Source organism: Microtus oregoni, unplaced genomic scaffold (genome assembly GCF_018167655.1).
Source record: "Microtus oregoni isolate MIOR12 unplaced genomic scaffold, Mior012 000007F_ref0000211, whole genome shotgun sequence".
NCBI lineage: Eukaryota > Metazoa > Chordata > Mammalia > Rodentia > Cricetidae > Microtus > Microtus oregoni.
This window is the reverse complement of record NW_024543066.1, coordinates 4,138,601-4,152,624: the sequence shown is the minus strand read 5'-3', so window position 1 is coordinate 4,152,624 and position 14,024 is coordinate 4,138,601. Positions and strand designations below refer to the sequence as shown.

General features: G+C 44.8%; 1 protein-coding gene across 12 annotated transcripts in view; it reads left to right on the top strand.

The window, feature by feature from the left end:
* Positions 1-14,024, top strand: part of Ank3 (ankyrin 3) — a 295,079-nt gene that overhangs the window by 82,372 nt on the left and 198,683 nt on the right. For all 12 annotated transcript variants that reach the window (XM_041656440.1, XM_041656439.1, XM_041656442.1 and 9 more), the window contains exons 2-4: positions 13,075-13,176; positions 13,547-13,645; positions 13,824-13,922. In XM_041656440.1, coding sequence (XP_041512374.1) covers positions 13,075-13,176; positions 13,547-13,645; positions 13,824-13,922 — 300 coding nt within the window. The remainder of the gene's footprint in view (positions 1-13,074; positions 13,177-13,546; positions 13,646-13,823; positions 13,923-14,024) is intronic.

Below are 14,024 nucleotides of genomic sequence, written 5' to 3'. Positions count from 1 at the left end.
TTGGGGAAAGGGAGGTAGGGTCAGTGGAATTTGGAAAGTGCATCTAAATTACAGGCCTAACAGAAAAAAAAGTTCAGCCAAGTCATTCTACTAAGTTACACAATAATCTTGTCTTCTTAAAGCGTGAGGCATGAGTAAAAGCGCCAAATCTGTGTTTTCTAGTTCCTTTCCTGTTGTGGTAATGGAATGCTTGGTAAGAAGCAACGTGCTGGGAAAGGTGGGCAGCATGAGTCCCAGGAGGAGTGTGACCCGCCCTCCTTCCCTAGAGACCACTTCCTGCAGCGAGACTCCATCTCTTAAAGGTCCTATGACCTTCCCAAACCCCACCAATGGGGGACATGTTATATTCAGATCATAGCACCATGGAACCCACCTGTTCTTTTGGGTGATTTTTTTTTTTTTGCTTCAGTTTTCTGTTCATACAAAAGACAAGACATGGTGACCTTTACTCACCCCAAGAAACAAAATAGGTTAAAACAGACAGAATCGTATACTTTTGTTCGATAACAGCAAGCTATCAGCTGATATTGAATCATTAGTGTGTTGAATCTGCTGATTTTAAGCTTTGAGACTATTTAATAAATATTATGAAGGTGAATCGAGGCGGATACATAAGTACCTGGTACTCTGTTCACATTGTAAATGATGGTTTCATGAGATGCCCCAAATCTTCCTTTGGGGATGGCCTAGTTGCTCAGTAAGCCACATTCCCTAGTGACCAAGAAAGCGTAGATTCTGTATCAAATATTTCTAAGGCCTCAGAACTCCCAGGAGCACAGGACACGTTCATGTGAGGAAAATCAGAGACTGGAAACAGAGAAGCATAGCAGAAATTAAGCAATGGACGACTGACCATGGGAAAGGTTAAGGTCCCAAGGCTTTGCTGTTTTGTTGTGTGGGCTTCACCTTCTTCCCAACAGACAGGAAAGAGTCTGGATCTTACGTTAATTTGGGACACCAAGTCCTTGCGAGCCGCCATCTCATCCCAACTTCCACTGTGTTCTTATTTGAGAAAAAGGGAGTTCCTGAAACAAACGCAGTCGTAATTTCTAAAAGAGCTGCATTTTCCTTACTTTGCATGTTTCAATAAGGAACTTGTCTGCCTGTGGTTGTTGCTATCAGTTGTCAGGAAGGAGGCAAGCCTCTGGGCATGTCTATGAAGGAATAATCCAGATCAGGCTAAGAGAGGTGGGAAGAGCCACCTTCACTGCGGGAGGCACCATTCCATAGGCTGTGGTCCTGGACTGACGACAAAGGAGAAAGTGAGCGGAGCACTAACACCCATCTCGCTCTGCCTTCGGATGGAAGAAGCAATGTGACCAGCGGCCTCAAGTTCATGGCTTCCCCTGGGTTCTAGTTTCATAAAAACATCATCAGCAACAACAAAATATTAACTTGAAGTTCCAGCTTGCCGTCTACCCTCGGGGGAAGTCAAGGCAGGAAACTGGAGGCAGCCCTGCTTGCTATTCACACAGAATCACCTCTACTGGAAGAGCTCACAGCAAAGATGCCATAGCAGGAACCATGGAAGATGCTGTTGGCTGATTGGCAGCTGGCTTTCTCATGCCATTAAGTACCACCTGCCAAAGGCTTATGCCACCCGCAGGGGGTCCTACAACTTCAATTAACAGTCAAGACAGTCCCCCAAAGACCAATCCAACCCATAGGCCAGTGTGACCCAGGCAGTTCTCCAAGTGAGATTTTCTAAAGTTGTGTCACATAGAGTTAACCAGGGTACCCACCATGGTGGACTAAACCCTTTGTCCCTTAAGTTGTCTTTATGGGGCATCTTATCACAATGGTGGGAGAGGAACTAAGACACCATCACTGTTCACAGGTCAGGGTGGCTGAGTTGTGACGAGTCTATGGAAGATGTGTCCCTTCCACCGCTGTGTGCTAGCCCTGCTCTCTGTCCCCAGAGAGAAAACAAGTCCAAAGGAAGTAGGGTTTTCCAATAACTCTGCTAATATGTCTGCCAAATATACGTCTCAAAAAATAATTTCCATGCCTGTGGTTACTTTTCAGGCTATTAATACAACCCTGTTCATTACATATTTGAATGACCCAAGATTGAGTGCAAGATTTAAGATAACTAAGCTGGGCAGTGGTGGTGCATGCCTTTAATCCCAGCACTCCAGAGGCAGATTTATCTCTGTGAGTTCGAGGCCAGCCTGGGCTACAAGAGCTAGTTCCAGGACAGACTCCAAAGCTACAGAGAAACAGAAAGAAAGAAAGAAAGAAAGAAAGAAAGAAAGAAAGAAAGAAAGAAATTCTACTAGCACAAAGATCACTGTGCCAAAGACCACTGCAGCATTTTACAGGCTCTATATTATGGGGGACAATAGCAGTTTTAAGTCAAAATGCTTTGAAATTCTACAAGCATAAATCAAGACAAAATGCTACTGTGTCAACCCCATAGGATTAAGACACACACAACTCTTTTTCTCTGGTGTTTCCTTTCCCTTGCAACGTAAGCAAACCAGACTTTTTTTCTTAATGTATTGCTGTTCGTTGGTTTTGAGGCAGGTCTCACTCTGTAGTCCTGACCTTGACCTTTGGGTGATCCTTTATGCCTCAGAATTTTTAAGATCAATTTGCATCCTATTCATCAACTTTATGTTGGAAAACCTTGGGAATAACTCATCCTGCCCCAATACCACCCATCCCCACCAACACTCCCTTGGTAAAAATAAAAACAATGTCTATATTTTTATTTCTAATCTTGCTTCAGTTGAAAGCTCAGAGGTCAGCACATGGGGTGAGGTAAGACCTCCCTCTTGGGGCTGAACTTCTGGGTCTTCCCTCCGAGGTAAACTAGATTACGGCAGACAGAGACAGTGGAGTTTATCAGAATGTGGCATGGGCAGTCTCTTTGAAACACTGCCTTTGCAAAAACAAAGACCTGTGTGTGTTTGTGTGCAGTGTAGTGTGTGTGTGTGTGTGTGTGTGTGTGTGTGAGAGAGAGAGAGAGAGAGAGAGAGAGAGCTGTTCCCCACCCTGCCTTCTGTGTTTAAAGATAACGGTGACATGTTGTTTTGCATTCGGTTTAAGAGGAGGCACAGATCTGCACCGATGCCCAGCAGGTTTGAAATGTACAACAGCAGGGCCAGCCTGGCAGAGGTCCCAGTGAGAAGATAGTAGCCATGCCTAACATGTGTTCCAGGACGCTGGCCTCATTTTAGGGGGGAACTGAGGTGACTTCTAGGCAGAATTGCAGCAGACGGGCAGCACTGGATTTGAACTGACTTGATGATGGTGATTACGTGTATTGATACCCTTCAGTAGCATCGCTCGCACTTAGTAAGTGACTCCCTGCTTCCTCCCTTCCTCTTGGGTCTGATTGATGGGTAGAAAATGCTGGCTTGTTTCCAGTTACTGGAGAGCAGTCAAACAGAAAGAGTGAAAGCGTCTCTGATGGTTCAGGTTTCCATCAAGTCCATGCCGTGTAAAGACACTTAGGAAGTCCTCTTGTATTGATGACCTCCGCTCCGCTTCCAAACACGAGCCTTACAAAGAATTAACCTGCATGCGAGCAGGCCAACTGAGTTGGCTCCTTGAGTTGGGCAGCAAACTAGAAAAGCCAACGAAGCGCTGGGGAACCAGGGCTTTGTTGATAGGCAGCATGAACGTTCATGGTAGCATGCACGTCACACTTGTGAGACTGTGCCACTGTTGGCATTCTTTTGAACTTGGTGGAAAGTTGGACCACTGTGGGGGATATCTGGAAAATATCACACAATGTTTTACTCTCAGCCCTCTGGAGACTCTCAATGGTCACTGTGTCCGGTTGGGTTCAAGGGTATGATTCACCTCCAGTCCAGTAGGGGAAAATTGTTTAATTTTAGCGTTGCTTTTGTTCTTTTGAGTCTTGGACCTCACCATTTAGCGCAGCTAGTCTTGACTTTCTAAGCATCATGCTTCAGTCTTCCAAGTGCTGGGGTCATAAAATTATAGGCTATATCTTATATGAGTATTACAGCGTATATGTAAGATTCTATGTTGTCAAAAGAGGGGAAAAGTTCATCCTTTGTTTGATGTGCTTGGCAAGGGACACTATCCTCACCTGACCCCAAAACCTTGATCACCGAAGAACAGAGTCTCAATGCACTCAGCTTATGTTGGGTGGAGGATGTCACAGTCTAACGAACGTTTGTTACTTAGTCCTTGATCTTGAAAAGTTCTACAAGGTGGCTCCAGTTTTGTTTCAAAGCTGGAAATGACATCTGAAGTTTTGATAAGTAGGCAGCTGCCCTGCTCTGTAAAGGCTTTTCTTGAACAAGAATAATTTATGCACCTGTTCATTTATTCATCAATGAAGTTTGACACTCTAAGAAAGGCCCATGTCTTCAGTGTCTGAATATACATTTTGTCTTTGGAAAGTGGGGCATAAAAGAGTAGGGAAAGTCATGGCACATAAAAATTGAAATACTTTTGAAAGCCAGATTTTTAATTTGGGTGTAAATAAGTTATCTCCCCACCGTGTGTGTGTGTGTGTGTGTGTGTGTGTGTGTGTGTGTGTGTGTTGAGGCAGAGCTTCAGTGCTGAGATTAGAAGTATGTGCTACATCCGCCTAAGACCTTACCATTCTTTTACACTAACTAAAATGTCTTTAGAATGCCTCTCACATGCCTTGCTTTTCCATTTAGATGCTTTCTCCCAGATTCCAGCTCACATTCATCCGCACACCTAAGCATGTTCTTATTTAATTCATGGTAGGCACAGAGTTTTACACATTTGTCTGAGGTCTGTGAGTGTTTGTCTTTGTTGCTCAATGATATGTCAAGGTTACTGTCATAGATACCGTCTTAACCATTCATTACTGTTATGCCCAGATCACGGAGTCCCCCCAAACCAACTAGGAAACCAAGTCCTATGTGTAAAAGCAAAGAGCCTTTATTCTTACACAAGTTTGAAAACGCGGACTCTCCTTGTGTCCAACATATTGAAGTGATCGGAGAGCCCTGAGCTCAGTTGGGGTTGGATTTTTATAGTAACAAAGGTAGGGGTGAGGGATTTCTAAGGTTCAGGACCCCTGATTAACTGACATTTGGTGAAAAGCGATGGGTGTGTGTTAACAGGTGATCCTATCTACAATAGTTAGAATGTTAGGAATTTCCTTTGGATGGTGGGTGGTGCCAGCTTATAGCTTTTCCTGGACCCCAGTACTGCCTGCTATGGCAGATGTGTGGCCTGGGCCCCATGTGTGGCCAGTCTGCCCTGGGCCCCACAATTACCTCTGTGGTGAAAGCACACCCTGAATTCTCCTTCAGTCTTTTGGGGCGCACAGTTTGGCAGTGCTCACTTCGGTTACCTGCCTGTACAGTAGCACAGCAGAACACACGCCTTCTAACTGCAGCATAGCCCCTGCTAATTAGCCTCTCTGTGTGCGGTCACCCCCCAACACTCACCACCTTCTCCTAACCGGCATTTTGCTCCCAACAAGATTGGCTTTGAACAAATCTACATGTGAGCGAGGTCATAAGGCATGTGCCTTTCCTGCCTGTCGTGTTTCACTTGACATCTCCCAGATCCATCCATGTCCCTACGTTGCACTTTTTTTATGACTGAATAAGATTCCAAAGCTGTTTCCCCATAAAGACACACTCTATGATTTTATTTCTTGGCTACTGTGACTATTGACAAACCAGTCTTTGAGTGATAACCCGATCCAGGATCCCTCAATTAAGTTGCCTTCCCCAGAACATCTTATCGGAGAAAAATGGATTTTCCTTCTCTGGGGTGGGAACTCTGGGTTGGGTGCGGAGAGGGCACTCTTGGGGCATGGAAGTTGGCAGCATGACCTCTGTTGTTTATGCTGTCAGTTGATTGGGATAATGCACAGGTTAGAGGCTGACTTGGAGCCCTCATCCTAGCTTTGAAATCCTAGCTTTTTATCCGGGGTCAGGAAAGCCCTTCCCTGCAGCCCCCTTCACTTTTCGTCTCTCTCTAGGAATCTCTTCTAGTGTGGGAGGTTCTTCTGTCTGTGTGTTGCTTTTATTAGTTAATGAATAAAAAACTGCTTTGAGCCTATGGCAGGGAAGAACAGAACTAGGAGGGAAAAGCTAGGCTGTGTTCTGGGAGGAAAAAGGGCGGAGTCAGAGAGCCATGGAGCCGCTGCCAGAATCAGACTTGCCAAAACTTTGCAGGTAAGCCACTGTCACATGGTGATATACAGATTAATAGAAATTGGTTAAATCAATATAAGAGTTAGTCAAAAAGAAGCTAATGGGTCAAGCAGTGATTTAATTAATACAGTTTCTGTGTGATTATTTTGGGTCTAAGCTAGCCAGGTGGCTGGGAACCAACAAGCAGCAGCTTTTCCTATATTCTTCTTTTCCAGAGAGATTGTTCTTTCTACTTCTGGACCCTCCATAGTCTTCCTTTCTTTGCTTTCTTCACCAACCAGGTAATCCTTCCAAAGTCCTGCTTCTTCTTCCTGTTGCCCCACCTGCACATCCAGGTTGTGGAACTATTCCTGGTGAATATGTTGATTCATCACTGTGGGTTTGTCCCATGGAAGCAGAACTCTCCTTGTCGGTGTGACCGCACCCTCAAGCTAGAGGATAAGGGCCAGCCTTCCACAAGATTACAATCCCTCCTTCTGGCAGCTCGTACATAAGCAGAACAGAGAAAATATGGCAGGGGTCCCGTGAGAACAGGAGTCTAATCTATCTGAAATAACAAACCTGAGCTATTTGAGTTGGACTTTGGCTTTTGTTTTTGAGTCTGTTGCTGTGGGAAAGGGGTGTGCAGGGGGCTGACAAGTACCGTTAGCAGGGGGATGGCTCCACAGTGTTAGGGTATTGTGAGGGTCAGTCCAGGAATGATAAGTTGTCTAGCTTGCCTTCAATAAGAGTGTTCCTATCTTACTTCAGATTGGAAGTATGTGTTTGGGGCAGGTTTTTAAGGACCATTCCATCCAAAGGGTAGGAGACACTGAGTTAGAAGTGAATGGCTAGGAGGTGCTGAGTTAGAAGCAGAGACCCTTTCTAAAGGAGATTTCAATTGAAAGGAAATCCTCCAACATTGACGTGGAAGCAGATAAAGGCACAGGGCCTTGGAATGAACTGAAGGCGGGCACTTAGAGTGGCTTGACTGAGCCTTGGTGGCCCCGAGCTCCCAAACCCAGAGCCACAGAGATCCCAGTATGGAAAGCACTGATGTGGAGAGTATGGGATTGTGATCCAGGCAGGTCTGTGTCTCCTTGGACAAGATACTCTCGCTCGTGGAACTTCTGCCTCTGCAAAGAAGATTCCTTTCTTGGTTAAATGTATATGAAATGACCGCAGGTCAGCAACGAGGCTCAATGACAACCTGAGTTCAATTCCCAGAACCTACAGTAAAAGTGGGAGGAGAGAACCAACTCTTGACTTGACTCAACCTCCCAGCACCCCTCCTGTCTCTGCCTCCCAAGTGCAGGGATTATGGGCGTGAACCACTCCACACAGCTGATATAAACACTTAGTTCCTAATTTTGAAGCTCATCCTTAGGGCAGTAATCCACAGCCCACACTACATTCTTGGAAGGCTCTGTGGCTTTCATCCCCATCACTGACACGCTGTGTGTCGTGAGAAGTCACCTCTCCTTACCTGGCCCTTGAGCTGTTTCCTTGACAAAAGACACATGATTTCTATATTCTTTTCCTGTCTAAAAAGATGGCCAAGGAAACAAGCCATCAAACTATGTCAGAAGAGATTTTCAGGCTCACAGAGTTCCTTAGATCTTGGCAGTTGAGTGAAAGCCAGTGCTGTTTGCCTGTTTGCATTCATCTCTGAGCCCCGTCTCTATATGCAGTAGCCTCTGCGTGGCTAACTGTGCAGGAGACGTCAGCTTCTCTTTGTGCCTGACTTCCCTCCATGAACATAGTCAGCTGCTATCTTTAGATGCCTATTTAAACACAACGCGTGAAGGGGCATTGTTCAGATAGAATGTCCAAGAATTTAAAGAAACAAAGTGGGGGAGAGGGGAGGGAGGAAGAGGAAGGAAGGAAGGAAGGAAGGAAGGAGACAAAAGAGAGAGAGAAAAAAAAGAGAGGGAGAAAAGAAGGGAGAAAGAAAGAAAGAAAGAAAGAAAGAAAGAAAGAAAGAAAGAAAGAAAATATCCTATAGCCTGTGTTAAGGATAAGCCTAGTTATTTGAGAAGGTAAGAATTTAAATGGGATAATAAGCCTACTATAGAGTGCTAAAGAGTTTTTTAATGTTAAGAAAACAATAATATGTAGGTACGACAGAGGATCCCAGACTTAACAAATGCAATGACATTTTTCAAGTCTATGAGGGTACAAAAGGCTACCTACAACCAGCAGAGATGAAGGTTACAGTTTTTAATTGGGCTCTTTTTCTGGGCTAGCTGCTTGCATCCTAGCACTTTTATAACACAATGGCAATGAACCACAGCTCCCACTCAACTGCTTGATCACCAGGGTGAACCACTGGTATTCTCCAGGACACTGCGTTGCTAGGATACTGTGTTGCTAGGAGACCGTGCTGCTAAACCCAGGATGTATGGTGGATTACATATATCATTTCCGACATACAATATTGTCAGCTCATGATGGGTTTATCAGGCTGTGGCATCAAGTTAAAGGACAGTTATTTGACTCCGCTGCCTTATACGAGGTATATCAGGAGGAGAGCAAGGGTACCGAGATGGAGGTAGATAGATAGATCCTCCTTTGTGCTGATGAGCAGTGGTGTGGCAGCTCACACTTAATCACACTTACGTGAGGCAGGAGGATGGACTGAGTTGCTTTCAAACAGCTTTAAGGGGGAAAAAATGAGAAACTCCTTGAACTAAAATAAATCTGTGTTCTGAGTTATAGTTTTTCTATGGAACTCTCTTTCTTTGTTCTGAGTTATAATTTTTCTACGGGGCTGTCTTTGATCCTGTTTTCTAGCTTTCTCTCTTGTTACCCATCCTCCCCACCATTTTCTGTTCAAATCTGCAAGAGCAGGTTGCTCTCCTGTGACAAGGGCAATGGTGTTGTGTGTGACCAAGAGCTGGGAATAGGGAAGATAACTGCCATCCCTTCTTGATCCTGGCGTTCTGAGGCCACAAATAAGCAGCCTCAAGGAACCACTTAGTGCCAAGGTCTCTAGATAAAAGCAACAGTTGGAAGATGTGCACTGGAAAGATTTATTTTATATTTATTTACTCATTTACTTGAGGTGGAATCACACACTGTTTGCATGTGGGAATCAGAGGACAGCTCCAGGGAGTTGGTATTGAACCCATGTTGTCTGGTTTGGTGGCAAAGTGCCCTTACCCACCGAGCTGTTTCACCAGCCCTAATAGAGTGTGTCATCAATACATCATGAGTTTTTAAATACAAAACAAAACCCTCGCCTTTTGAGATACATAAAATGGGGTACAAATTACATATACATATGCAGTATGTACAACCCATATGTGTAAGAAGATTTAGGGCATACATGGATGTACACTCCTTTCACGGTGTCTGAAAGGCACTAATTCCAAGATACCCTAGCCCCACCTATTCCAAGATCTGTAGGTACTCAAGTCCCTTCTATAAAATGGTACAGTATTTTCATAGAACCCTTGCATAACAGGCACATGCTCTATACAGACTTCTTCCAACTAATATTATATAAATGCTAGGTAAGTTTTATATTAGAAAATCATGATATTAAAAAACCCACAAACACTGTACCTATTCAGCACACACAGTTTGAAAGAGAATGGAACCCCACCATAAAAGCTGACCACAAGCAGTAATTGAAGGACAGAAAATAGTTGATACTTTCACGAGTCTGACGAGACTAGTATCATGCCTTAGATAAGTGTATAAAAAACAAAAATCAAAAATCCAGGTTCAAACTAGTTGTGTGTGTTTTGCTTTAGAGACTTAGATAGTACCTTTTTTTTTTTTTTTTTTTTTTTTTTTTAAGAAAATGGGCCATGTACGGAATTGCCAGATCTTTTTTAAATCTGGAATCGGTTCAGAGGCTCTTTTCCTTGAATCATCACAGCTCCTTTAGCCTTCTGAGCTACAGTTTTTAGGTCCCCGAGTGAGAATCCATGTGCATAACTCCTAGTTCCTGCCTCTGGCAGCTGAGATGCGCAGACAGATTGGCGTTCTTCTCTTCCCAGGACAGCAGCACAGCCTTTCCACGCAGAGGCACCCACACATCGTCAGGCAGGCCCTAGGGTCAGATGCTGCTGCACAGTGAGCCCTCCTTGCACAGCTGGCTCGGTCTGGATGTAAAAAAAAAAAAAAAAAAACAAAAAAAACAAAAAAACCTTCCCTTGGTAGAAAGCCTCCTTGCACACTTGAGCTTTTCCTTGCATTCCTGGGAAATGACTGATTGGAACTCTGAGATACACATCTTCTCTCCACCGCCACCTTCTCGTTATCTACCCTGTGTAAACGGCTTACATAATTAATGCAAAATCTGATTTTATTTTAGCAATAGAATAACTAGTATCAAGTAGATGCCATGAAAGTAATTGTCTTTAGTGTTCTTTAAAAATAAAGGCAAGCACAGAATAATTAAATAAGCCCACCCTTGTATACCTGGAGAGGCCCCACATCTCTTTAAGTATTCTTGATTCCTAATTGAGCCTATGTTTTTTTTTTTTTTTTTTTTTTTTGGTTTTTCGAGACAGGGTTTCTCTGTGGTTTTGGAGCCTGTCCTGGAACTAGCTCTTGTAGACCAGGCTGGTCTCGAACTCACAGAGATCCGCCTACCTCTGCCTCCCAAGTGCTGGGATTAAAGGCGTGCGCCACCACCGCCCGGCTTGAGCCTATGTTTATATGGAATAAACAGGAAAGATCCGTATGTCTTGGGGTGGATATGGTCAACCATGTGTGTGAGAGTTAAAAGAAGAAAATTAGGGGGCTGGAGAGATGGCTCAGAGGTTAAGAGCACTGGCTGCTCTTCCAGAGGTCCTGAGTTCAATACCCAGCAACCACATGGTGGCTCACATCCATCTATACTGAGATCTGGTGCCCTCATCTGGCGTGCAGGCATACATCGAGGCAGAATGTTGTATACATAATAAATAAATAATTTTTTTTAAAAAGGAAGAAAATTAGTTTATAACTTTCAGCTTTCATTGAAGACTCCAGCCCCCTGATAGTACTATAGCATTCTCCAAGTGCCCTGGCTTTGACACACGATGTTTGATCTCTGGCATCCGTCTTGGGGTCAGAGCAGATTCTCAAGCTAAATTGTGTGGCTGTAGCTATGACTGCCATGGAGGCCTCTTCTATTGTTCTAAAAGTAAATTTGATTATTAGTTATTTCTGTCCAATGTACATATTTATCGACTAGGTCACAAAACCTTCACAGGCACCTGCCATATGTCAAGGTTGCTGCTAGATAAAGGGAAATAGAAAGGGTGGCTCTCACACACAGGGTTTCTTCCTTGCACTAGGTCAGGGCATATGGCAACCCAAGCAGGCCTGAGACTGATACCTCCTTAAACTTACAGTCTTGAAGGAAGGCGTTTTATTTGTTTTCTGAGGAGGGTTAGCCCTCCAGACAGATGGCAATTCTGAGGCACAGAGCACGGAAGGTGTGCGTTGGACAATGTGCAGGGTAGGCCTCACAGAAGGGCCACTCAGGTCAAAATGCTAATAGTAGTGAGGCGTAAAGGGTATCCCCCAGAGTGAGGCTTACTAGGGTGCAGGGGAGGGTGACAGGGACCTGGGGGCAGTCCCTTCTCCTGGGAGGTCCCTAGCAAGTCAGTGCTCACTTATTTACACCATAGAAACAAAGACCCTTTGGAAGACCAGAACTTCCTTCATGTTGGCTACAGTGCCAGGCCTAATGGGTGCCCCTCAAAGACTGCCATCTTGGTGGCTTCCGAGACACAGGCTTCCTAATCTACCCTTGCTTGTTCTGAGGCTTATGGGTCTGTGTGGGAGAAGGTTAGGTGTTTTAAAACCTATATTTTTGTGTGATAAGTGCCCAACACTAGGTGGAATGGTTGTGTTAGGAGCTTCAAGTGTCTTCACTGAGCTTCAAAGAGTGAGAAGCATTCAAAGGGACTTTGGAAAAGGTGGTCACTCCATGGTTAGAAGGCAACTTCTCTTAGAAGCCTTTCCCTGCATGATTGTGTTTCTAACTGGCAGAGAGATGTTTCTGGATCCCGTTTCAGGAAATTCTGCTCTGAGTTGAGATGCGCCTAACAGACTCCTTCCCAGATTCTGCAGGCCTGTCTCTGCTGTGGTTTCTGTCCACCATCAAATTGTCCTCTTTCATTGCCTTTGGTGGTGGTAGGGTTGAATAGCCTTCAGAGAGTGAACTGGCTGTCTCATGTTGTGTTGTTTAGACGTCATACGCTGTTCTTCAGGCAGTGGCCTCAACTAGCTTAAAACCGTGGAAAAAATTCACTGCCTGTAAATTCAACGTGTCTTTGTTGCATGTTTTTCATGTAGAAAAACATGCTCTTACTGCAGGATAGGCTCATATAAGCGTGGTGGGACATTAGCAACCCACTGAAGCTGTGCAGAAAAAGAAAATGTTCCCTTTGCTTTGGGAAGCCATCGGGTGAAAAGCCAGCTTTGATAAACACAGGAAGATGGCATCAGTTGTGAACTTCTGGTAGGGAGCAGCTGGGTGTTCCTAATATGGTGCCTGAGATACTGTAGGATTTGCCTTGGAGACTGTGTATTGATTTAAGGTGGTCACAGTTCATGAGAAATTATCTCTCAGTTGAGAATATGGTATGATCTCTCAAAAGGAATAAAGTTGTGTGCTTGGAACATTTTTTATTAACCTATGTGTGAATGTTTGCCTGCATGTCAGTATGTGCTCAGTGTGTGTGCCTGGTGCCCACAGAAGCCACGAGAGGGCACTGGATCCCCTGAAACAAGAGTTAAATAAGGTGTGAGCCACTGTGTGGGTGCTGGGAATCGAACCTTAATCCTCTGCAAGTGTAGCAAACTCTGGGCCAAGAGTTTGCCCTATTTCTCTACACTTGTTAAAAAATGTTTAGTGTTTCAGTGCCAGCAGTAAGACAGTCCCGTGGCTTTCCCCCAGCTGTGCTGTCCCACAGTTGCATCAGTTACCTTGGTCACCACAATGCTTTTCCTTCTTTCTCCTCAGTCTGATGCCAATGCGAGTTACTTGAGAGCAGCTCGAGCGGGACACTTGGAAAAGGCCCTCGACTACATCAAAAATGGAGTGGACATCAACATCTGCAACCAGGTCAGCTGTGGTTATTCTTGTTGGTTGGCATTTTCGTTAAAACTCTCCGATTCCCTAAAGCGTTTGTGAAATGTTGGCAAGGGTCTTCTCCATCTGTCAGGAGCTCAGTTTCATCGATGGTAAATTTTCCCGCCCAGTGTTGTCAGACTATCGGTCCTTGTCCAAGGCATGCCAGAAGAGGCAGGACTATAGTGATGAGTGGTTCCTATTACTTAGTAAATGACGGCCACTTCCCTAGTCTTTACATTTTTATTCCGCTCCACATTCTCACCCACGGGGGACAATTGTGGGGGGTTACCTAGAGAGTATGTGGCGGGCTGTGGACTGTTGAGCACTCGTTCTCAGTTCCCTTTCCCTCACTTTTCATCAGAATGGGTTGAACGCACTCCATCTTGCTTCCAAAGAAGGCCATGTAGAAGTGGTCTCTGAGCTGCTACAGAGGGAAGCCAACGTCGATGCAGCCACAAAGGTCAGTATCATGGGCTCGGGGCTTTCGGTGTCGCCTGCCTGGTTCTATAAAGGGTCAACCCTCAGTAAGAACAAAGGGATCGTTCTCATGGGCTGTTCATCAGCCCCGTTATCTGTGCATCCCAGAGGCGTCGAGCATATGCCTCTTGAGCTAATGAATCTTGCCTCTCCTTTCACAGAAAGGAAACACAGCCTTACACATCGCATCTTTGGCTGGGCAAGCGGAGGTGGTCAAGGTCTTAGTTACAAATGGAGCAAATGTCAATGCACAATCTCAGGTAAGCCTGCAACTGTATTGCAAAGGACTTTTGCCCTTGTTTACCAATGAGACATCTAGACCAATCATTTGCTTGAGTTGCACCTCAGCTAAGGGCATAGCA